The 22,671-nt window shown below is 50.5% G+C and overlaps 8 protein-coding genes across 8 annotated transcripts; 3 read left to right on the forward strand and 5 right to left on the reverse strand.

Annotated features, from left to right (window-relative positions):
- Window positions 1-572: 572 nt before the first annotated feature.
- M431DRAFT_480412 (hypothetical protein) lies at window positions 573-1,335 on the forward strand (the record flags this gene model as incomplete). Its single annotated transcript, XM_024915862.1, has 2 exons — window positions 573-584; window positions 649-1,335. The coding sequence occupies 2 exons, from the start codon at window positions 573-575 to the stop codon at window positions 1,333-1,335; spliced, it is 699 nt and encodes a 232-aa protein (XP_024776446.1).
- A 1,024-nt stretch (window positions 1,336-2,359) lies between these two features.
- On the forward strand, window positions 2,360-3,817 carry M431DRAFT_79887 (hypothetical protein; the record flags this gene model as incomplete). The annotated part of the gene is made up of 1 exon (XM_024922874.1): window positions 2,360-3,817. One exon carries the CDS (start codon window positions 2,360-2,362, stop codon window positions 3,815-3,817), a length of 1,458 nt encoding a protein of 485 aa, XP_024776447.1.
- Window positions 3,818-4,244: 427 nt separating this feature from the next.
- Window positions 4,245-6,053, reverse strand: M431DRAFT_3889 (hypothetical protein; the record flags this gene model as incomplete). The annotated part of the gene is made up of 1 exon (XM_024914777.1): window positions 4,245-6,053. One exon carries the CDS (start codon window positions 6,051-6,053, stop codon window positions 4,245-4,247), a length of 1,809 nt encoding a protein of 602 aa, XP_024776448.1.
- Window positions 6,054-6,617: 564 nt separating this feature from the next.
- M431DRAFT_386057 (hypothetical protein) lies at window positions 6,618-7,253 on the reverse strand. Its single transcript, XM_024914754.1, has one exon. It carries the CDS (start codon window positions 7,167-7,169, stop codon window positions 6,702-6,704), a length of 468 nt encoding a protein of 155 aa, XP_024776449.1. The 5' UTR covers window positions 7,170-7,253; the 3' UTR covers window positions 6,618-6,701.
- Window positions 7,254-7,452: 199 nt separating this feature from the next.
- Window positions 7,453-9,510, reverse strand: M431DRAFT_506524 (hypothetical protein). The gene has a single exon (XM_024918817.1). It carries the CDS (start codon window positions 9,386-9,388, stop codon window positions 7,715-7,717), a length of 1,674 nt encoding a protein of 557 aa, XP_024776450.1. The 5' UTR covers window positions 9,389-9,510; the 3' UTR covers window positions 7,453-7,714.
- An 812-nt stretch (window positions 9,511-10,322) lies between these two features.
- Window positions 10,323-12,596, reverse strand: M431DRAFT_506525 (glycoside hydrolase family 2 protein). The gene has a single exon (XM_024918818.1). The coding sequence runs from the start codon at window positions 12,556-12,558 to the stop codon at window positions 10,348-10,350; it is 2,211 nt and encodes a 736-aa protein (XP_024776451.1). The 5' UTR covers window positions 12,559-12,596; the 3' UTR covers window positions 10,323-10,347.
- A 5,977-nt stretch (window positions 12,597-18,573) lies between these two features.
- Window positions 18,574-19,995, forward strand: M431DRAFT_480417 (hypothetical protein; the record flags this gene model as incomplete). The annotated part of the gene is made up of 2 exons (XM_024915863.1): window positions 18,574-18,871; window positions 19,487-19,995. The coding sequence occupies 2 exons, from the start codon at window positions 18,574-18,576 to the stop codon at window positions 19,993-19,995; spliced, it is 807 nt and encodes a 268-aa protein (XP_024776452.1).
- Window positions 19,996-20,391: 396 nt separating this feature from the next.
- M431DRAFT_493250 (hypothetical protein) lies at window positions 20,392-20,835 on the reverse strand (the record flags this gene model as incomplete). Its single annotated transcript, XM_024917090.1, has 1 exon — window positions 20,392-20,835. The coding sequence occupies one exon, from the start codon at window positions 20,833-20,835 to the stop codon at window positions 20,392-20,394; it is 444 nt and encodes a 147-aa protein (XP_024776453.1).
- Window positions 20,836-22,671: the final 1,836 nt, after the last annotated feature.

Here is a 22,671-nt window from a genome sequence, read left to right on the forward strand (position 1 = left end):
ACACGCATATGCAACCTGTCGTGACATTTTTACTCTACAAACTGTGGCAGCTATCACGGCGCTCCAACATCAGCGTTTGTAGATTTCGGCTTGAGTTCCCCTCACTGAAACACTTATAAACAGGATTTCCCCCATGCCCAATCACCACCTTTGCATAGCGCCTCTTTGGCCGCCGGGGATGGACGCCACTGCGAAATCTATTAGGAGCCCCTCCTCTGCAGCCTAGAGAATTCCCCCATGTTACGCATCTTCGGGTTGAGATGGATGGCATGTCTGCCTGCCCCGGACGCCACAGGCGTCGAACTGATTGCCAAGTGGTACATGCAGCATAGTTCGAAGAGAATTGATCAAGACGATTGATTAGTGAACATGTATAGGCTGTTGATGGCAATATCCTTTGATTCAGTGACTATAAAAACGGGAACTGGAAGCTTCTGAAGCTTCTCGAGTTGGAAATCCCTTCAATCGCCACTTTACTCAAGCTCAAGATCCTTATCAATTGAATCAGATCTGGTGCATTCTACGATCTGAAATCAGTCAGATATAGCTACTTGACATTATCATCAGTCAATATGCCTGGCAAAGTGAGTTGTTTGATAGGTGGCGATCTCAAAGCTCATCCAAATGCTGACAATTTACCATCAAAAGGTTGTTAGTCGTGAAGAATGGGAGACTGCCCGCAAAGCTCTTCTCAAAAAAGAGAAAGAGTACACGCACAAGGGCGATGCTCTCGCCGCTGAACGCCGCGAGCTGCCCATGGTCAAAGTAGACAAGGAGTATCTCTTCCAAGGCCCCGGCAACAAGGCGGTGTCCTTCGACGATCTTTTCGAGGGCCAAGACCAATTAATCGTCTACCACTTCATGTTCAAGCCCGAAGACGACCGCGGCTGTCCCGGTTGCACGCACATGGGCGAATCTCTACCCGACGTGCGCCATCTCAAGTCAAAGAACACAAACCTCGTCGCAATCTCTCGTGCCCCGATCGACAAGATCGAGGCGTACAAGGCGAAAGCTGGCTGGACCTTTCCCTGGTATTCCAGCGGCAAATCCGACTTCAACTACGACTTCCATGCCACGCTGGACGAAGCCGTGGCCCCCAAGCAGTACAACTTTGAGGACCTCAAGGAGGAAGACGCGAGGTTCAAGCCGGACTTTAAGGGCGACATTCCTGGCTTCAGCATCTTTTTGAAGAAGGATGGAAATATCTATCATACGTACTCGACGTTCATGAGGGGAGGCGAAAAGGTGCAGCCGACGCTGACGCTGCTGGACATGACGCCGTTGGGAAGACGACTTCAATCGCCGGGCGATTTTAAGCTACGAGACGAGTATTGAGGTTTTTCGTCTCAAGACTGTGAGTTCTTTCTGTATGACTTGTGATCTAACAGCGATCGGAAGGCGAATCTCTCTCTTTCCTTTTACTCTGCCACTGACGGTGTATGATGCTGGTGGCTTGAAACTCCAAATGTCGGTGCATCAAGCTTATAGGCTATCTGAGAGATTCAACTCAAAAAAAGATTGGTTTCCAAATTGTAGGGCTGAATCTCGCTGCTGTATCCCTTCAAAGGGCCAATCTGCACATTCATTGTAATGAAACAACTTACATAGCATGAAAATTGATTCCAATAACAATCAAGCTTGTATCCGCTCTGAGTGAGACTGTTATTCCAGCCGCCACTCCATACAGGTATCCATTGCCCTTTTATGGCTTCCATCCACTACCCCTTTTGCGGCTTATTATTATTCATTCAATCAGCAAACAGCATATATTTAGTTTTACAGCCCAGAAGTAATTTAGTTCATGACACTCGTCTCACTGCGTCGGTAATCTCACCAGTATTTCTCCGCACTGCGCAGCACTACTCACAACCAAAAGCCGACAATCAAACCTCATACCACACCGCAATTTCTTCATTCTACATGTTATCTAAACACCCGCAGCACCCCTATAGCGCGGTATTTAAGCTTATGATTCCATAATCTTATGCAATCCATTGGGATATCGGCTCATCCCACATGGCCGTCTGTCGGACTCGGAAATAGATGGTAGTCTGCCTACAGTAGTTGCTGATGCCCGAAACAAGTGCTTATTCTATATACACTATAAGCTTCTGCTATACAACGCCTCGAAGTACCAACTGCTCCTTTTGTCAGTTATCAAAATACATTTTCATCCAATTGTTTGTATTCGTGGTCTGACTTACATCCCAAGCTCGATGACCTAACGGCTAACTCTAACGAAGCCACCCATCGAGCTACATACATTAAGGAGCTATCACCGTCATCCTCTTTGTGCTTCACTTTAACCTCCTCATCCGTAACATCTCATTCTAGAATAAGAAGGAAACCGAAACTCATCATGGCAGATCCCAAACTCAACGGAACAAACCTCCTCGCCTGTCCCTTCACCATCCCAGACCCCTCAGCCTCCGCCCCCGAGCTCCTCTCACGTTGGTCAGACTCCTTCATCGAAGGCCCCCCAGCAATAATCATCTCCCCAAACACCGAACAGGATGTCGTCTCAGCTATCAAATTCGCTCGCCTCAACAATCTCACCATCGTCCCCACTGGAGGCCGCCATGGCTCAGCTCTCCCCATCCATTCAAAGGTGTTGTACCTAGACCTCAAGAATCTCCAATCCATCATCATAGACAAACAAAAAGAACAAGTCCATTTCGGAGGAGGCGTCCTCACTGGCGACCTGCTAAGACAGCTCTCCGATCAAGGCTACTTCACCGCCGTCGTCAACTCAAACGCAGTCGGCGTCGTCGGAAGCCTGCTAGGAGGCGGCAACACATCCGTAAACGGCATTGTGAGCTGGATGGCCGATAGCGTCGTGTCTCTTCGAGTCGTTACCGCTGCAGGCGAAATCCTCCAAATCGGACCATCTTCCACGGGAGATGAACTCGCTCTATTCAATGTTCTCAACGGCGCTGGCCACGGTCTCTGTGTTGTCGCTGCCGTCACCATGCGAATCTACCCCTTGAGCAGCTTGAATCTCTCTCCTGCCAGCAAAGATGATGCCACTCCCAGCATCTGGAGCCGCACCTTGATATTCCCTACAACTGCCGTCGATGCCGCCGTCGATGCCTTCCTCGCCTTTGTCCCGCCTCCAGACCCCATGAACCTCATCTTCGGCTTCACTCGAGGCCCTCCCGGAACTCCGCTTGCTGGGAAGCCCATCATTGTCCTCACAGGCACATACTATGGCCCTACCAGCGAAGCAGAAGCTTCACCCGCCGGAGCAAGCCTCCTCAACCCATCCTTGGTCGAAAAGGCCCTCATGGCAAATACAGTCCAAGTCCCCTTCCCCAACGTTAACAACGGCGTCGAGGCGATGAACGCTCACGGTGGCCATAAATCCATGGCCTCTGCCCGCATTGCCCGCCTCTCCCCTCAAAACCTCAAAGCCGCCTTTGCCAAATTTCTCGCCGTGACAGAACGATATCCCGACGCTGCTCGCACCGCCTTCATGTTCCACAACTTCAACCCTTCTAAGCTCGTCCAGTTTGGCACCACCCCTGAAGGCAAGGGGAAATTCATCGAGGGCAGGGACAGAGGGTTTTTCTCTATTGGGGTATTGTGGTGCACTGAGCCCGAAACCAGAGATGCCCTGGTGGAATTCTTTGACGAGGCCACGGCTATTCTGCAAAAGGACGATGAACAGGATGGCCTTCCTCCGAGAACGCATTCAGGCGTGATGAGGTTCCTCCCTGGACGACGAGATTTGCTCGATGAGGAGAGACTGGCCGAGTTGGATCGAGTACAGAAAAGGTGGAATGGTGACGAATTGTTTTGGAGTCCTTATAAGGCGTGAAATCACACTGAGGGATACAGCAAATGAAGCTTGGTTGATGCTGTGTCTGAATCATAGTGTCCATGACGGTAATCTCGGACGTCTTTGAATAAATATAATGAACATTAAAACTGTCATTGATGCCGTGCTCTCTTCCCGCCTGATTTTGTCCTGTCAAAATCTTCCTGAATAAACCGAATAAGCCGAATGAACCTTGGTTTTCCTCTATATCAAAGTAGGTGCCTAGTATTTTATTACCAAGAGCATAAGTTTACCATTATTTTTTAGCTCTGGCCCCCAGACCCAGCCATAACCCCAGCCTAATCATGTATATATACCCAAATCCCGAATCCACTGTTGTATGCCTGCAAAACGCTCCTCATCCCGCCAGGGGCAAAACTCCATTTACCAATGCCATTTATACATCCTAACCTTAACTCGCCTCAGTTCAGCAATCAATCAGATTTTGCATGTTGTGAGGAATAGACTTGGGAGATATCGTCTCCCTTTTATATGGGTGCGAGGACCCGACGGGGGTGGAGGGAGGTAGAGAGCTCAAATCGCTCAATGGGGTATCATAAGAGAAGCCAAGCTCTACTTTCAGAGGCTCTGATTTCAGAGATGGCAGCGACAAAGGCTGAGGACGTTCGTCGAGTTTCTTTGACGCCTTTCCCCTGGAGACATTTTTGACGGCTTTGAATGTGTCCGTGACTGCGTTTTTGGGAGGCGCCTTGGGCTTGGCAGGCACCTTCGTCTTCCGTGGGCGCGGCTTCGCTGCTTTGGTTTGTTTGCCATTCTGCGGAGGTTGTCTCCCAATAGGGAGCTCGATCCGCTTCTTGGCGGCAAGCTTAGGGCTGGGTCGTGGCGTGGGAATGGCGTCCAAGCTGAGATCGTGATCAGTGCTGAATTGGCTGAGAGGCAGTGCAACCTCAAGTTTGGTGTTCCTGAGGCGTTCTTGGTTTTGGCTGTCCTGTTCTGTAGACACGAGATAGTCGTTGCCGATATCACAATCCCACGGTGGTAGGGCCGCTAGGTGAGCCACCTTGTCGCACGGAGAGCGCACAACAAGATCCCAGCAGTCCTTGAATAACGCGTCCTTGGGCTCCGCGTCGGTGTTGACCCAGATTGTAAGTCCATCTCTTCGGCCCCTCGTAACCTGGCACATCTCCCTGACGAGTCTCCTCGTGCCTGGAACCTTGAGAGTCGTTCCAACGACAATCACACAATCTGGCCGAGCCTTCAAATCGGCACTAGAGACATTTCCAATGGCCTCTTCGTCAGGGTTGTATTCGTTGTAAAGAACAAATCGCGGTCTCAGACGTCCAATGCCGTGACTTCGCTTTCCTGCGTGCCTCGTTCTGACTTCGTCGTCGACTGTGCATGCATTGCACAGTGGAGCCTCTGGCCCTTCAAAGAGTTCCCTGTTGAATTTTTCCACGTTGCCGCATTTGCTGCAAACCATATGCTGCAATCCACCGTGGAGCTGGATGGTGGCCGGCCAGGGGCCCTTGAGGGGTAACGGGATCTTGGTAGTCAGCGGTTCCATGTTTGCGTCGAGACCGTCGATATTCTGGGAGTAGAGTCGCAGCAGTCGTCCTTCTTGCGCCAATGATGCCAGCAGACGGTGGAACGCAGTAGGGCTGGCCTTCGTGGTCATCTCATCCATTTCCCGGACCATAGAGTGGAAATATTGCGTTGACGAATCATGCCGGTAGACAGACGCGTCAAACAGGTGCTTGCCTGAGCCTTTTAGGTTGTGCTGATTTTTGGCACGCGCAAAGAGACCAGAGGATGATCGAAAATCAGGAATACCTGCTGACACGGAAATACCCGCGCCGGCAATGACGACAATCTTCTTCTTCTTCCGCAAGGCCGCAATCAGTCTTTTTTCCTGAGCTTTTTCTGCGTCTGTCATATCCTTGTCCTCCTTATTCATGTAGTTTAAGTATTCTGTTGTACGTTCTTTAGGCTGATAAACTTTGCGTCTTTTTGCTGGAGGTTGCTCGTCGTCCGCGCTCTTTGAGGAATCATTGTCGTCCATAGGCTGGCCAAGACTGATGGTGGCCGTCAGTCGCATTGGGGATTGAGCTCCCGAGGCAGTCGTAGACATGGGCGAGGGATAGCGTCTTGAAAGGTCGACGGCAGAAACTGGGATATCGGGCAGGGAGGGCGTATTTGAGAGGGTCGAGAGGGGTGACGATGGCGACTCGCGCGGGGAGCCGCCAGGAGAGGATAGAGGACTTGAAGGGTTGTCCATGATGTCGTCGGATCTAAAGTCGATCGGTCTTTTGTGGTGAAAAGAAAGAGGAAGGGGGCAGGGGAAAGGGAGAGAGTTGCCGCGAGGACGCGCGAGGTCGTCCAAAAGAGAAAATTCAGGTGCACTGCGAACCCAGGCTAGACCATCTCGCAGCTGACAAAATCCCGGCTTTCTTTTTCTTTCTTCTCGGTCTTTAGTTGTTCCTTCTCTTCAGCTTGGATTTGTGCTGTCTTTCGGCTACATCCAGCCTTGAGCAAACGCGATGGTGCAGGATTCAAAGAGCGAATTTGAGGCGACTTTGCGTCCCAAGGTTTTGCAGGTCCAGATGCGGAGTTTCGGGGGTGTGGGCAGACGAGTGAAGACCCGAGCCAGTAACCAGTGGCAGAGAGGAGAGAGGGCCACCGCCAGTACCCCAACCTGCAGCCAAATCTCCAGCTGCTGTTTTAAAGCCCGGCACGCGAACGTGCAGCGACAATCTTAGCGCAGCGTGGGGCGTTGCAAGCGTTGCAGGCGTAAGGGGGCTTGCTTTTAGAGTTCCCTTTTCGCGAAGGAAGAGGCACGACGCAAGGTGAGCTGGGCTGAGGCTTATGCCAGTCACGGAACAAAGCAAACCTGGCAGTCGAATCGCCTCTGCAGCCTCGGCCGGAGCTAGGTAGTTTCTGTCCAAGAAAGCCTTGTCGAGGTGAGGCTTGACTGGCACACGACGGTTGAATCAGTGGCGCCAAGCGCGTTCGTGTATCGTGTCGGAGCCCAAGTTGCGTGAAACGGGAAACGCGAAGCCCTGGAACGCAGATTTTTATCGGAACAGAGGTTGGGACCCAATGGCGATCCAGCCCATTGTGTTCCAGTTTTTTGTGCCGTGCCTGGTGAGAGAAGCCGTACAGTTAAGGTTGAAAACGCACGAAACCTAACATGGGGGAAAAGGGAGAAGAATAAGATTAAGAGTTTAGAAGAAGAAAGTGAAAATTGCAAAATTGAAGCGACTAATGCACGCCCGCATCTCCCCAAAAAGATGCAGAAAAAGAAGCAGCAGGATATCGTCATTTTCTTCACGTCCATATTAACCCTCCGCTCCCTCGCCCAAATTGAAGCCCAGCCCAGCTCCTGCCAGCTCATCACAGCAATTACTTGTACATACAGTGGGGCCCCCGGCTTGTTCCTGCCAAGGTGGTCTGTTATGACGCTGCCGTTGCCCGGAAACTGCAGCCGCGCTAACTAGCTAGGGTAGCATTCTGTAGTGGGGCGCTTTCCGTTTTGCATTTTCTCCCAGACGATGACGACGGGCTGCAGCAAGCCAGAAATCGGTACCTTGGGAATGCAGTACGTACCGCATATTATATCATCTGCAATGCGCGTTCGGCAGCGTGCAGAGAGCGCAATTCTAGAATGACGCATTTATGTGGTATTGGAGAAGATGCATATCGAATGCCTGGGTATTGATTATTACCTAGCAGAGCTTCCAAATCACAGAATCCAAACCAGCAGTGACAATGATGCTGGTTGAATAGCAAACTTCTCAAATGTCAGTGCAGTCCCCCGCTATGCACATGTCAAAGGTCTGACCGTCACGAACCACTTCCCGGCAATTCTCATGCTTCCTGTATGCAAAAAAGTAGTGTTGTTACATAGGTGAATACAGTTGGTTCTATATCCAGAGCCCTCTATTTCTTCTCATCAGTCATCCTCCGATCCTCCGCCTCTCCAGACAAGATATCTATCACGGCCTTGTCTTCCCCTACGGGCGTCTTCCTCCTCTCTGTCCTATTAATGAGCTCGATTCCCAGTATACCCGCAATGATACCGGCGATATGAGACGCAATGTCTACCTTGAGCTTCACCGTCTTCCCCAGGCCAGCCAGTTGTACGGCCGTGATCAGTGCCAGGAAGACAATGCCGTGGACGCCGTCCTGTGGCAGTCCAAAGATCTTGAAACCATCGGAGCGGTGTTCCCAAAAGTAAGCCGAGCATAGTCCCAGAGTTGCGCCCGACGCACCAAGGGATGTGACAGTCAGCCAGCCCCTGAGCGTGTACGTGACCAGACTGCCCAAGAAACCCATAGAGCCGCAGCCGAGGTACAGCGCAAGGAAATCCGCACGCCCAATCTCATCGTGCAAACACGTTCCAACGAACCAAAGAGGCACCATGTTGACCAGCAAGTGGCTGAGTTTGGTATGTGAGAAGGCCGCGGTAAACAGCGTTACAGGCCGCACGGTCGCCACAACAAAGATCATGTATCGGTTGAAGAGAGCCCAGAGCGGCGGTATCCTCCATCCCAAGTACACCAGGGCATTGATTCCAATCAGGGCACCAACCGTAGCATGCGATGTCGATACCTCTCGGAACAACCTGTAACGCGGCGCTGGCTCCTCGTACACCATGGCTACGGCAGCGATGAAGCCGAGCACAAGGGCCACCACGGTAGCAGAAGGCAGAATTCGCTCCCAAGGCTTTAACTCTGGCGGTGCCTCCATGTCAGACTGCGCAGCCTTGTAGTATTCCGCCACACGAGGGTTGGTAATCTCTCGGACTTGATCATCTCGCTTCGCCAATGGACCTGAGACGCCCTCAACAGCTTCCTTTGCCTTGCGTTCCTCTTCCAGGGCTTTCTCTCTGGCTTTCTCTCGGGCCTTGGTCCGCGCTCGCAGCTCATCAATTTTGCTGCGACCATAGATGGGATCGGGCTTGTAAACATCGTCGACATCGTCCTCTTCCTTGCCGTCTCCCTTGCTCGCCCTGGCCTTCTTCGCAGCCGCCTGTTCCATCTCTTGCTCCATGTGCTCCAGTTCATCCTCTGCTCGTAGGCCTGCGTTCCTAATCTCCTCCACAGGTACAGTTTTCCGTAGATATGCCAACGCTCTGGCAATTTCCTCGTCTGTAAACTGCGCCGTGTGTATCGCAAATGCAGGATCCTCCAGTGTCCCAGCCACTCTTCTCCCATGCAAAATCCGTAGCAAATGATTTGCCCGTTTACCACCAATTCCTTTGCCAAATATTTTGTCCACCTCGGCCCCGGAGAGATCTCTGCCGCCGAAAGCAAGCCCGGTCTGGTCACGGTAGTCTTTCGGTAGCTCTTCGTAGTCACGAATAGTCTTGGGCGCAAAGAAGGTTCGGCGGCCGCCATCAAGGCGTCGGCTTGCCCTCAAGCCTGTCCACTCGGTCCGCCTCAGCGCTTCTCTGCCAGGGCCCTGGAAATGGCAGCATGACATCCATCGTGAGGCTGTGATATTCGCTATCGAGGTCGAGGTCGAAGTCGAGCATGTCGCAGCCTGTCTCGAAATGCCCCGCGCGGCCCTCAGCAGCGACCGAGAAGCATTCGAATAGCTGAGCCCGTTCATTCTGCCGGAGAATGCTTTTCAATCTGTCGCTGGTTTCTGTCCAATGCGCCAACTGCGCGCTGAGGTGCCCGGTAGGCCTGCCCCCAGAATCGAAGGAGTTGAGAGAGATGCTGAAGTTGCCCACCAAGAAGAATTTCCTTGCCGAATTGGATAGAAGCGGCGGTTTGTTGCGCCACTTCGGAGTTGGGCTGACAGGGGTTCACTGTGGAGCCACATCCGGCTTCCATCATGATCCTCCACTAACCGGCAGTCGGGAAAAGGTTGATTGAGGATACAAGATGGTATCAGGCAACTGTATGAGAAGATATTTAATTTGCAGATTAATGGCCAATATGCATAATATCCTTTAGTTCTTTGACCTTGTTTTTGATGGATGCGTAGGTATTGCGTAGTTAGCAGATACCTCTGTGAGCCCACAATATATCAATGTCAATAACAACAACCTTAAAGTCTCGCTGACAAGTTTCTTCCTGCGAGTTTCCGACTCCCGCGTGCTACACTAAATATACTAGAGAAGGATATTTCCCCTTTAATCTGTTGTAATTAGCTAAGGCCCTATTCAAGAGTCTCTCAGCGTCATTCACTCTTCGGCGATCTGGATAATCTCAGTAGTGCTACCCTAGGAGATGGCCCACGAGAAACAGGGCATCTCCAAGCCCGGTCCTTGTTGAACTACACCCTGCATGGATAACGTCAACGCCGTTGGGAATGCGCAACCTATATTAGCAAGTACAGAACACGGGGCTGGTGAAAAGTACTACTATGTGTTATGACCCGATCTAAGAAAGTTATGTACCTTGGATAAATAACATAGAGTTGAATAATTACTAGGCTGCTAACACTATTGCCTTTGCACCTTAATAGCTTAAATTTTATATTGAAAAAATCATTATATAAGCTATTATTATTTTCATCATTCAATATTTGAATAGGTCTTTTACTAAGTTTATACGATTTTATTATGAAATGGTATGGAGGGTAACTTTTGAAGACGCAAGACCATCAGCAGAGGCTTCGACGACTACTTTTCCCGGCTGCCCTTTCTCACCCTTGACAATGGCAAGTGCCCGGCCACTGTACGCATGACGCTTGGGAGACGGGAACGAAACATAGTCTGAAGGATCGCCATTGTCTGTAGCCACAAGCTGGCCAGCACCAGACACGGAAAATGTGATGGCATTGGTTGCCTGCGGCACGAATCGTCCTTGGTGATCGAGCACCTCAACACTGAGATAGGATAGGTCAAGGCCGTCTGCAGTAATCTTCGAGCGATCTGCCGTAAGACGTAACCTCGCAGGCTCGCCCGCAGTCTGGACGGTATCCTTGGCCCATACTTTTCCGTCCTTGTAGGTCACGACATGCAGCTCTCCAGGGTGGTAGACTACCTTGTCCCAGCGGAAGCGGTAGGTAAGCGGCTCCTTTGTCTGGCGGCCTTGAGACTTCCCATTGACAAAAAGCTCGGCCTCGTCGCCTGAGGAGAAGACGTGGACCGGCGTGACCTTGCCAGCACGATCTGGCCAGGTCCAGTGCGGCAGAATGTGGGCCATGCGCAAGTCAGGCTGCCAGCGCGACTGGTAAATGTAGAACCGTTCCTTGGGAAAGCCGGCCAGATCAACAATTCCAGAATATGAGCTACGGACGTTGTACGGCGTCGGCTCGCCGAGGTAATCCCACCCAGTCCAGACAAACTCTCCAGCGACATACGGGTTCTGATCAAGTGACCGGAATTCCTTGTCGGCGGAGGAACCGTAGTCAGCGCTGTAGAGCTCGTACGCGCTGACCTGGAACGTGGTGGAATTACCCCCCGAAGTGTCATTGACCGGAGCACTGTCGCCTTGCTCCAAGACGGGAAAGATGAATGTTCCTCGACTGCTGAGGGCCGAAGCGCTCTCGCTGCTCTCCAGCATCTTGCGGCTGAAGTTGCCGTGGAAGGCAGGATATGCAGGAGGTGTCCCGATACCACCAAGCTGAGAATAGTTTGGCGTGTCACGAATGCCTTGACCCTGATAATTGAGACTCAGAACATCCATGACCACTGGGAATGGCTGGTTAGGATGCGCCGAGTTCATCGACGCCGTCACCGGACGGGTTGGGTCCATGTCGTGAGCAATGTCGACGAGCTCTTGAGCAACCTTGGCACCGTCGTCGCCAGTCTGCTGCTCTCCGACTTCATTACCAACACTCCACACGAAAATGGAGGGATGGTTGCGGTCGCGGCGGATGAATGCCCTAAGATCTGGCTCATGCCAGTCTGGAAAGATCAGGTGGAAGTCGTTGGTCGTCTTGCCAAGCACCCAGCAATCAAATATCTCATCCATGACGAGGAAACCCATTTCATCAGCCAAGTCCATCAGGCCAGGGGCAGGAGGGTTGTGGGACATGCGGATTGCGTTCGAACCAAAGCTCTGCAGTATGTCCAGATGGCGTTGCTGCGCTCGGTGATTGTACGCTGCGCCGAGGGCTCCAATATCATGATGTTGGTTCGTCCCTCGAATGGGTATATGCTCACCGTTGACGATGAGCCCCTTGTTTGGCTCGTATGCAAAGGTGCGGATTCCGAAGCGTGTCTCAAATGTATCGATTACCTGGCTGCCACTGTGCAACTTCGTGACGGCCATGTACAAGTTTGGAGTTTGAAATGGTGGCGGCCCCCAAAGCAGAGGTTTCTTCACAGCAGTCGTGGTTGTGTGCGATGCTGTCTTGCCGGCTGCAACGAGGACGGTGTACTGCGGAAACGCTGCTACCTTGGCGCCGATCTGGCCTGTCTTGGCATCGTATTCGTGAACATCTGTTGTGACATCGATCTTGCTCTTTGTATCTCCGTTGTTCTGCACTTCAACAGCCAGATCAAGTGTAGCGGATCGAGCAGAGACGTCGCGGGACGTGATGAACGTGCCCCATTGGCCGACATGGGTAGAGGCAACTGTAATGAGCCAGACATCTCGATAGATACCGCCACCAGGGTACCAGCGGGAGGATTCGTTAGGATTGTCTAGACGAATGGCAACTTGATTGTCACCGACGTTCATGTACGGCGTGAGGTCAAGTTGGAACGAGTTGTATCCGTATGGCCAACCACCCACGATCTTTCCATTGACCCAGACAATGGGGTAGGACATGGCACCATCCATCTCCAGATAGAAGTTTTTGCCCTTGTCCTCGTGAGACATGGATATTGTCTTCCTGTACCAGCCCACACCAAACGTGGGTAGCCTGCCCATTCCACCGCTGACAATTGGGTTGTCGTCGGTGTAGAACGGTCCAGCGATAGCCCAGTCGTGTGGTAAGCTGACCGACTCCCAGGTGCTGTCGTCAAAAGAGGCTTTAACATAAGGGATATGAACGTCTGGCTCCTCTGCAGGCCGCTTGTGGTGGTTCGCAGGGTCCTGGATGAACATATTGGCAGATGGTAGAACCCATGGCTTCAAAATGGTTACATCAGTCAGGTTGACAGTGTCTGGGCGCTCGTCATAGAGCAGACCGTCTGGGTTCGTGGGCGAGCGCCAGAATCGCCAGCCATCATTGATGCTGATGCGTTGTCTGCCGCCTTGCGCTTTACTGTCAACAGCAGCACCTGTAACGAAACCTTCATGTTGTTGTATTACCAGCCACAACCCCAACACCAACTTGTAGCCACAAACTGGCGAGAATCGAAATTGGGCCATCCAGATAGAACTTGGTGTCTAATGAAACCAATTGCATGGTATGCTATTTGGAGGGACACCGCCATAGCTTATTTATGCACTACACCCCCTCAATCACGATCACGGCTGTGCGGATAATGTCATGATGTGAATTTTCGAAAGCTCAACCCTTTCCCCCAGAGTGGATATTTGCAGCTAGCATCTGGAGCCAAGACATGGTTCTCGCGGGGCTGCTCCGATCCAATGCCCAAAAAGGCAGTAGACGGAGGATTGTGGACTCGGGTTATTGAGTACCGACATCTAAAGAATTGCTAGCCAAGTGGCATGCAACCACCCAATTGGAGCGCCTACGTGTAGGCATCTTGGTATGAAATCATACCCCAGGCCATGGTCATAAATCGCTATTGGGATGCTATTAGCAGGACGGATCGGGAGAGATACAAGCATAATAGCCTAAAATCAAGAATAGAAAACATTATATGAACCGCATACATGCTACAACTCTAAGGATCAAGGAAAAATAATAACAAGTAAAATATATTACAGTAGGAACCTGGTTTATTATAATATAGGTCACCTTAATATTACCATTATAATAGTTAGGTCATAACAAGAACGCGCTTGACGTTGCTATTGTGTTTTCCATCTCAAGCTAAAATATGGATTTTGTAGTTTTCATTGTATCAAGTATGCAACCTTTCAAGTAATGCTTCTAGAGGGCCAACTTGTTCTTTTAGTGGCAGCAGCGTAGAAGTTAACTGGTCGTGTAACCAAGAAATACGGATCGTATACAACAGGCTCAGGGGAGTCGATCTCAAAGTGATAATGATAGATCAGTTCAATCAATGCAATCTTTACCTCAGCCAGTGCCAAATTGAAGCCAACGCAGCCTCTGCGCCCGGCAGCAAATGGCGTATAACTATATATATCTTTGTAATTTGGTATATCAATGAAAGAGCGTAGTACTATGTTTGTGATGTTGGTAACAGAGTCACACATGCAGTTCTTGCCGAGAGAGGCTACACCATTTAAAGTATTTTGAAGAGTTTTTATCCTGACAGCCATGATTTGACGGGACATCTCGCAAAAGTATGTATGGGAAGAAATGGCTAATCCCAGGCGCTAATATATTAATATATACAATATATTAACTTTACTTTATGGACTACATGTCTATCTCTTTCATAGCCCCTCTCGAGAAAGATTCGGGTTGGTCCGGCTCCTCCTGCTGCAGGCTACCGGGTAAGGTTAAAAATGCTTTGAAATTGACTCTGGAAGCTGTGCGACTGCACACCCTCAATTTCACAGCATGGGTGCGGTTAAAAATGCTGTGAAATTCAGGGTGCGCGTCCGGACAGAATGTATGTACACCCTCAATTTCACACCCGGGGACTAGCCCACCTCTATTGGCATTGTAGGACACCATATAGACAATGCAGTCCCTTCAAGCTATGCTGCCATGCTTGCTTCGTCCAATCCCAGGATAAGTGCGATATCCTAGCTCGTCATCAGTTTCCTGGAACCCACCTGTCAAAATTATGAATATGTTCTCAGAATCTCTATTTTTGTTAGATGCCTATTCAACAAGTGATAATAGCTCTAACGGATCATGCGTGACTTGTCTAAACTATCCCGTTCTCGTAATGTAGGTTGCTAGTGCTCATTCGGATTGCATACTGCCACTGATACAGCTACTGACCCATCGAGCTTAAATACCAGATCGATTTACTCTCGGATGAGCATTGTTTGGCAGGATACCCCCTCACGGGTATTTTTATTGACCTTGGCTTTGTCTTCTTGTGCGATTTATTGAGACATTAAAGTATCAAGCAAGACGTGAAAGGGATGCTAGGCTCTTCGACTTTCGAAGCTTGCACTTGGCACTTCAACATTATCATTTCCTCCATCGACAGGTCTTCGTTTCTTTCAAGTCCATGTATCGTCTGCAGCTTGTGTGGGTGGTGAGGCATCAGGCAGTACAGTTTACTTACCTGACGGGACTTTCGCTGTTGAGGGAGACTCATAGCTGTCTAGCTTCTGACATTTGGGTTTGTATTCATCAACTCTGCCGTCAAAGAGAACTCCCTTTCTCTCTCTATTTCTCTTTGGACATGAGTTTGTATCGTTATGTACATGTTAACTATTCTCAGTAACCCTTGTGCCCGACTTCCTTGAGTTCATCCTCTGCAATAAGTGTGCTATCTGGTGAATGTAGAGGGGACATGCTGAGGGAAGGGAATTATCACATTGGGTAAGAGCTCTACTATGTGTAGTTATTACCCATTTCAAAGGATCGGATATCTCACGTAGAATATTAAAAAGCTGCTCCTGCTCCTGCATCGCGCCTCTCTCTTCATCGATGGGAAATCTCATAAGACTCAGCCATTCATTTAAAATCTGCGTCTTCCATTCGTCGGAAATTAACTCATGAAATATCGCCTCTCATACACGCTAATCGGAGGCTTGGATCCCATCACTTCTAGCCAACAATCATCACAATTCCACTGGGAGACTATCGATAAGAGATACCATCCTAATTCTAGACTTTGGGAATAAGGAAACAATTATGATCTAGGTCACTACTACAGCAACAGCAGTGAAATATCATATGGGTAGGGTTAAGTGTATTGGCAGCCAAACGACGAATATTCTTGCCTGCTAGCATTCTGTAGTATAAGAGGAAAATGTTGCTGTTCGGCTTCCTCGATAGAGCAGCAAATCCAATGACTACTTTACGAAGAGTAGTGTAGACGCTTGGAATCATGAGCAGACGGCTACTGAAGTCATAAAGCCATATAGATGATCCACTACCTCTTAATATCACTTTGAATCCATCTTTTCCATCTCCAGGCAGAGAAATAGCATCGTTGTGTTTGAACGTCTCCTTTTATCCTTTTTCTCCGAATGAAAATTGAAATCGAAGTTATCTGACGTGGATGAAATATTCAATTAAAATAACATCCGCGCTCGGATGCCTGGGCTGATCAAGGTATCATAAACAATGATACTTATTCAATTGCGTCAAAGGGATTTCAACAGCTGGATCAACAAAAGCTTATTCAACACCAAAGCCAACAGCAAACAAGGATGGAGTTGTTGGAGGTAATCACTTTCACATGAGCCGAATTTGCTCAAAACCTAAGATCCATGGCAAATCAAAGCTGTGGACGTCACATCAGGACTAGGCGATTCGGACTTTGAATGCTGCCTAGGTCAAGGCCGTCAGCAGGTACAGGAAATGTGTCCAAGCTGTGTTCATCGACGGCTCCTTTAACGCCTGCCTGTCACATGCAATGTCCGCACATGCAACAATAGATTGAGAGAATGCAAAGCTACCACAGCTGGCTACGCAAAATGTGGCGTGGCTAATACATGTTCACACGAGGTGGTAGGGCCAGGCGCAAACATCTAACTGGTGCTCTTTAGCTTGCATGCGCTGATTTCGCTTCCAGCTATTCCAGACTGGAACTGGTCAAATTATACGACGGGAGTCTGGTGCTTGAATGTGACACGGAGCATGTTGGCCGAAGGACACCATTCCGAGCAGTCTAGGGCTTCGGTGAAGCTTCAGTCGGCCAAAACACCCATCAGCGTTCAAGTTGCGTGATTGCGTCTTAAAGATGCGACGCACCCTTATATGTGCATCGGACGGCCAACAACGGATCACATGGCGATATTTTCTCCGTAGGCATGCACGAACGCACCAATTGCACGAGCCCGGCAGCATGCGACGATGCACCCGGCCTGCAAGCTGCTGAGCAGGACCCTGGCAGTTTTTGAGGGCTATTCCATTAGCCGAGACAGGGATTGGCGGGAGCAGATCCTGAAAATCTTCAAGCGCACGAAGCGACGGTAATCATTTATTACAGTATGCATAATTAGTTATTGTCCTTGTCAACCGCGGTGATGTGCGAAAGTGGCGTTTTTGTTGGCCGCGACTGTTGCTCGTCAAAGAGGACACGATAACCGGCAAAGTGGACAATACGGAGGACACGAAAAGAAAAAGGAGAAGAGCACCACATAGTCAAATAGTATAGCCGAAGCCTCTTGGGCTAGCAATGCGAAACCAACGGATGCCTTGGGGCAGCGGAGTCCAAGCACAGCAGGGCGACTCCAACTTTCTGGATCCAGTGCGAGAATCCCGAGCCTGGTGTTGCAGAGTTGCAGTGCAGCGGGGGGGCAAAAGACGGCGCCATCTGCAAGCTTGTGAAATCGCGACGGCTGGTTGGCCGGAGGAAGAGGCTATTGGCGATGCCCCCACGCAGGTCCTCCGCAGTGTTTGGAATCGGACATTGACATAACAGCGTGCCTTGCGGGAGGATTGGAGCTAGGCATTGAGCAAGGTGAAGGTGAGGGTTTAATTGCAGCTGTGCGTGCGAGTAAGTGAGGCACAGTGCAGGACGGGGCGCGGTGGTTCGACGGTTGGACGGGATGATGGGATGATATGGGACGGTGGAGGCAATCGTCGCTTTGATCAGCAGGAGGCGAATTGCAAAAACAGGCTGGCGATGGAGGATTTGCGGGACGCGGTGCTGCAACAGCTACGTAACCGTGTTCCGAACATACAGTATTATAGTAATACAGTATCAATACGGTAGTACGATGTAGGCAAATGCTTGTTGAGGTGTGCAAGGTGCAAAGCACGGAGTACTGTAGGAAGCATTTACTGCACCTGGTTAAGAGGCAACAGGTAAGCAGGGCACTGAATGGAGCCGGTTGGTGCAAACATGAACACTGTCCAAATACAGTACAGCATCAGAGATAAGGACGGGGGCGCACATGGCGATTCCTGCCGAACCTGCTGCTAAGCTTGAATTCTTTAACAAAACGAATGAGCAAATGGATGCGACGATACGGCCGCGACGGCCGCTCTCACTGGCTGCCGCGTCCCAAGCGGAGGTGGGGAAGCAGGCTTTTGCAGGCGTCAAAGGCGTTGCAAGTGGCACTAGACAGTCGGGGTGGCCTATTCTCGCTGTGCGAGGTACTTGCGCGGTACCTGCAGCCCCAGCCGGAAGCCCAGCAAAATGGATGTCACGGCGGTGGGGCTTCAGCTGATTGATTTCTCAGCACGGCCTGTGCAGGCGCTAAAAGGGCCTTTCTGGCCCACTGCAGTCGGAGACCCTCGGCCAGCCGTCGGTTACTGGCACGTTGCACGCATTTTCGCTGCCAGGAAAAACTCCACTGGGTTTCCACTGGAGGGCTGGAGAGTCATAACCCCGATCCGAGCAATTCATGAGGTGGCTTCCCCTGCGATCTCGCTACAGACTCGTGTTAGCATCTTCTTTTCTTCAACCCATCATCACCGACGTCACGCATCTTCCGTCGAAAAGGCCAGATTAATAGACGGCGCGCCATCGCATCTCTCACCGAAGCGATATTTGCTTGGATTGTCCGTTTTTACATAGTAGCGGACACGACTTTTCTGTCTCGACGGCACACCGGTCCCGCAGCGTCGACATTTGATCACGACGACCTCAAGACTGCGAGACGCAATCAATCGGCGACGATACCCTCGCCTTTCGCTTCTTGACGAGAACTACTATGTCGACTTACAACGGCCGACACGGTCCCAACGTGTCGCAGTACCTCCGCGACCTCAACACCATCAGCCCTACGGATACCACCGCCGTTGAAGAGCCGTTCAACATGGAGGAGGATTTGGCTCTCTTCACAAACACCCAGTTCTTCGACTTCGACTCTGGTCAGAACACCGACTTTCAGGCTCAAGCTCAACCTGTCAAGACTGAGGGCAAGGCACCCCACAGTGGCACCACATCTGAGGATGTCAGCGCAGCACCATCTGTGATCGGTGAAATGCCCAACTTGGATTTCATGTCCGGTGAGTGTTTTTGGCTCTACTTGCACACCTGCTTTACTTTTCGATGTTTTTGTTCTTTTTGCCCTATTTTTTTCTGCAATACATTTCCTTCATTCCTGGAAGAAACCAGACCCTGGTTTTTTTTCCCTTTCCAGCCAAACCCGCGCACTCTAGCGTCACGGGCACGCTTCGTCAACCATCTCCGCAATCACCTCGCAGAACTCGCGGCCCATCCAACGGGCCCTTGCATCTTTTGGTCCTTTTGCTGCTCTTCTCCCCTCATCTGTTTGGCTGCCGCCATTGGGACGAGCTGTCTCTTAGATGGATGCGATGCAGCAAAAGTGCTGCTGGAGTGCGCCTACGAGTGGGGCATCCCGCACATCCCATGCGCTGACAAATCCCGGGGCGATGGTGCAATACCTCGTGATTTTGACACTCTCATCGCCAATGCAACCATGGCTCAGCGAGGCGTTACTACTGGCCATGGATGCTTCGGGGCCTATATCCCCTTTCTCTATACCCGTCATGTTGCCGTCTTGTTTTTGTCTCGTCTCGTCTCTTTTACTGCTCACCCGTAATCCATTGGTGTGAGGGATCATTACTTGGCGTTGCCGTGCTAATCATCCATGATATCAGAGTTTACCTTTGACTATAACAATAACTCATATGCGGCGCCCCACATGAACAACTTCCCGGAACAGAGCTTCCAGCCCCTGCAGCCAAACCACGGCCACGTACCGGTTCCTCCTCACCATGCGCGGTTCCATCAGGCACCCCCGCAGGTTGGTGACAAGCGCAAGTCCGAGTCCCTGAACCAGGAGGAGGCCGCTAGAATGGCTGCCGAGGAGGACAAGCGGAGACGGAACACTGCCGCCAGTGCTCGATTCCGTATCAAGAAGAAGCAACGCGAACAGGCCCTCGAGAAGTCTGCCAAGGAGATGTCTGACAAGGTCTCCAACCTGGAGAGCAAGGTATCTCAGCTTGAGACCGAGAACAAGTGGCTAAAGAACCTCCTTGTCGAGAAGAACGAGGGCAGTGAAGACATTGTCGCCTTGTGGAAGGAGTTCACCAAGCACGCCAGTCAGAAGGCCAAGACAACGACTGCCGAGTCAAGTAGCGGCGAAAAGCTCAAAGAAGAGCGATGAAGAAAGAAGCCGTTCAAGCTTCTTGATAAATCACATCTCATCCCTTGGGTTTTCCAACCTGCATAATGTCGCTTTTGATTGGAAGGGGTGAGGGGGCGTTGTTTTGGTTATTGGCGTTCTATTTATTGTTAACTGGGCGGGAGCTTTGTCTTTGTCCTGGGAAGATTTGGATCATGGAATACCCGATCCAATCTGGGACTGAAATGAGAACAAAGGCCGGGGCGGCGGAAATCCGATTTTTGCAATCTTTTTTATACGTGGCACATATATCCAAAGTGGTGGAGATAGAGAGCCAAAAGTAAAAGAATTGAGCTCTATGTGGAATGACGCTTTATTTATATTACATGAAACGTTCTCTTTACTCTCTCTCTCCGAATCAGGTCCATTGATTATGCTCTATTGTTTGCCTGAAGTGTCGTGATTGCCACTAGCGCCTATGCTGTCATTGCTCCCTTCACTGATGCCACGGGCCTTTCGCAGGGCTGCCAAGCGTTGCTGGTTCCGCTTGCCGATGATGCGAAGGGTGTTTTCCTTTTCAATGTCTGCCATCTTGTCCCAGTTGGAGATGCGGGACATTGTGCCGTCGACGTTGACGACCATGGGGCCGAGGGCGTCTAGTTTGACGGTTGTGCCTGAGCCGCTGACGTCGAGGGTTGTGACGTTTTCAGTGTTTGAACCTGGAGCAGGAAGGGCATTGCGAGATGAAGGCTCTGTTGAGGGGGTTGATGAGGATGAATCGTCTTTGGGTGAGTTCATGGTGGAAGATGATGATGAAAAGGGTGAGATGAGAGAGCGAGGTACGAGGGGCTTGCGGAGGGTGAAGATGTTGCGGCGAAGCATTGGCCTTTGATTATCGAGGAAACGGGCGTGTTATACAAAAGAGTAAAACTATATCGCCTTGCCAAGGGCCTTATCAGTGTTGTTGTCTCTTTTGACGTGTAGTTGGCCTGAGACTGCAGCCGTAGTGGATGCCAGAAGATGCAGCTGGAAGAAGGCTGGGGTACGATTCGAATCCGATCGGCTGGCCGTTCCGCAAGAAGTACCGATTTTAGAGTGTGTAGGATCAGAATCAGGTGTTGGTCTCTCTTTTTTATGGGACTCGAAGGTGATGGTTGTTGACGATGGTTCTAGAATATTGTGTTGGCGAATTTTTTTCGGCGAGGCTAGACCCCTCTTTGGTGTTGTAATTGGTTGATTTTAAACGGGAGTGGCTCGACAGCACTCTCTCCAACTTACAGCGGTTTTTGTCTCGGCGAGATGCATAGGAAGCAACTTTTGTCTGCACAATTGATCGAAATATTTGCTCCGGCTGGTATCCTCTTCTAGTATACTGGTGACATACTATATAGGCTAAGAAATTCTGGACAGTTCCCGTCCCCATACACGTACGTAATATGGGATACCGGATGCTAAACCACCCCCATTTAAATACGGAGAAATAACGTTCGAGTAACTACAGTACGCCCGGGGGGCTGCCGGGTCTCCAGATAGTTCCCAGTCTTTGCTTGTCCTACGCACGAATTAAAATAAATCGGCCGCGTTAGTCAAGTCCGGCAGTGGATGCCGTAGAGTAACACGAAAAGAAACAAACCTGATCTTTTTTTCGCACGCACGCAGTTGGACCGTTGTTGATGTTGGTTGAGGCTCAAGCAGGGTTATGCCAAGCAAATCCTAACCCCTCATTCTCCCGACTCGTCCTTTTTACAGTACCTTGTTAGAGGCTGAAGAATTCCGGTGAATTTCGAATTTGTCGTGTCTCAATGCGCCAAGCTAGCGAATACTACCGTCTTTTTTCGTTCTTACTGCTGATGTTCGGGCACTCTAGCTGATGGATCTTCCGGGCGTGGAGCGCGCTGGGAGCAGCTCCTGGATCAGACGCACAACGCAACTCCATACAAAAGTTGGGCTTCGCGGCGGGAGTGAGGGGCGATACGGAGTCGGGCGGTAGTTTCCGGGACGCAAAGATGAGTGGCCACCTGTCTCGAGCTTTTTGTTTTGTATATCAGGCATAATAAAGGGATGAAGGAGGATTTGAGGGGGCCGATGGCTGTGATTGCATTTTCGTGGCCCCTGTATGTAGCTACGGGTGATTGGGCTTTGTTTTTTTTTTGTTTCGTTTCGGGAGTTGTTACTCCGTAGCTGTGATCGACATGCTCAATTGCATTGTACTCGTCCATGCGTGTGGCTTCGCATTACGACGAAACACCAAAAAGTGAGACATTGTGACCTGCAGCGGGCGGTTACAATGTCTCGCTTTTTAAAGGCGGCGTCGTCACCGAAAAAGCCAAGGCAACTGCTTGACTTATACCTGTCGAGCTCTCTATTCGCGACATTCCCCCGACGTCGAGCATGAGGCCTTTTGTTAGTCTGTTCGACATGTTCCGTATTAGGCCGGCATAGCAGAGCTGGATAATGGGAGGCCCTGGACACCGCTCCTTTTTTTTTCTCCTGGTTCTGTTGTTCTGCATTTCCTGCAGGGTCAGCTATGCAAGCTCCACTGCTGGAGATTTAGCAGGTTTTTTGTTTGGATGAAAGTGATCAACTAACATGCAGCTGTGGTGGAGGAAGAAGGAGAAGGGGGAAGAGGAGTAAAGGTGGTGGGAATAGCCTCACTGCGGCCCGGGTTGCCTATGTTTCCCCCTGGATCTAACGTGACGCCTACTAACGCCAGCTCTC

This window comes from Trichoderma harzianum, assembly GCF_003025095.1.
Source record: "Trichoderma harzianum CBS 226.95 unplaced genomic scaffold M431scaffold_4, whole genome shotgun sequence".
Taxonomy (NCBI): Eukaryota; Fungi; Ascomycota; class Sordariomycetes; order Hypocreales; family Hypocreaceae; genus Trichoderma; species Trichoderma harzianum.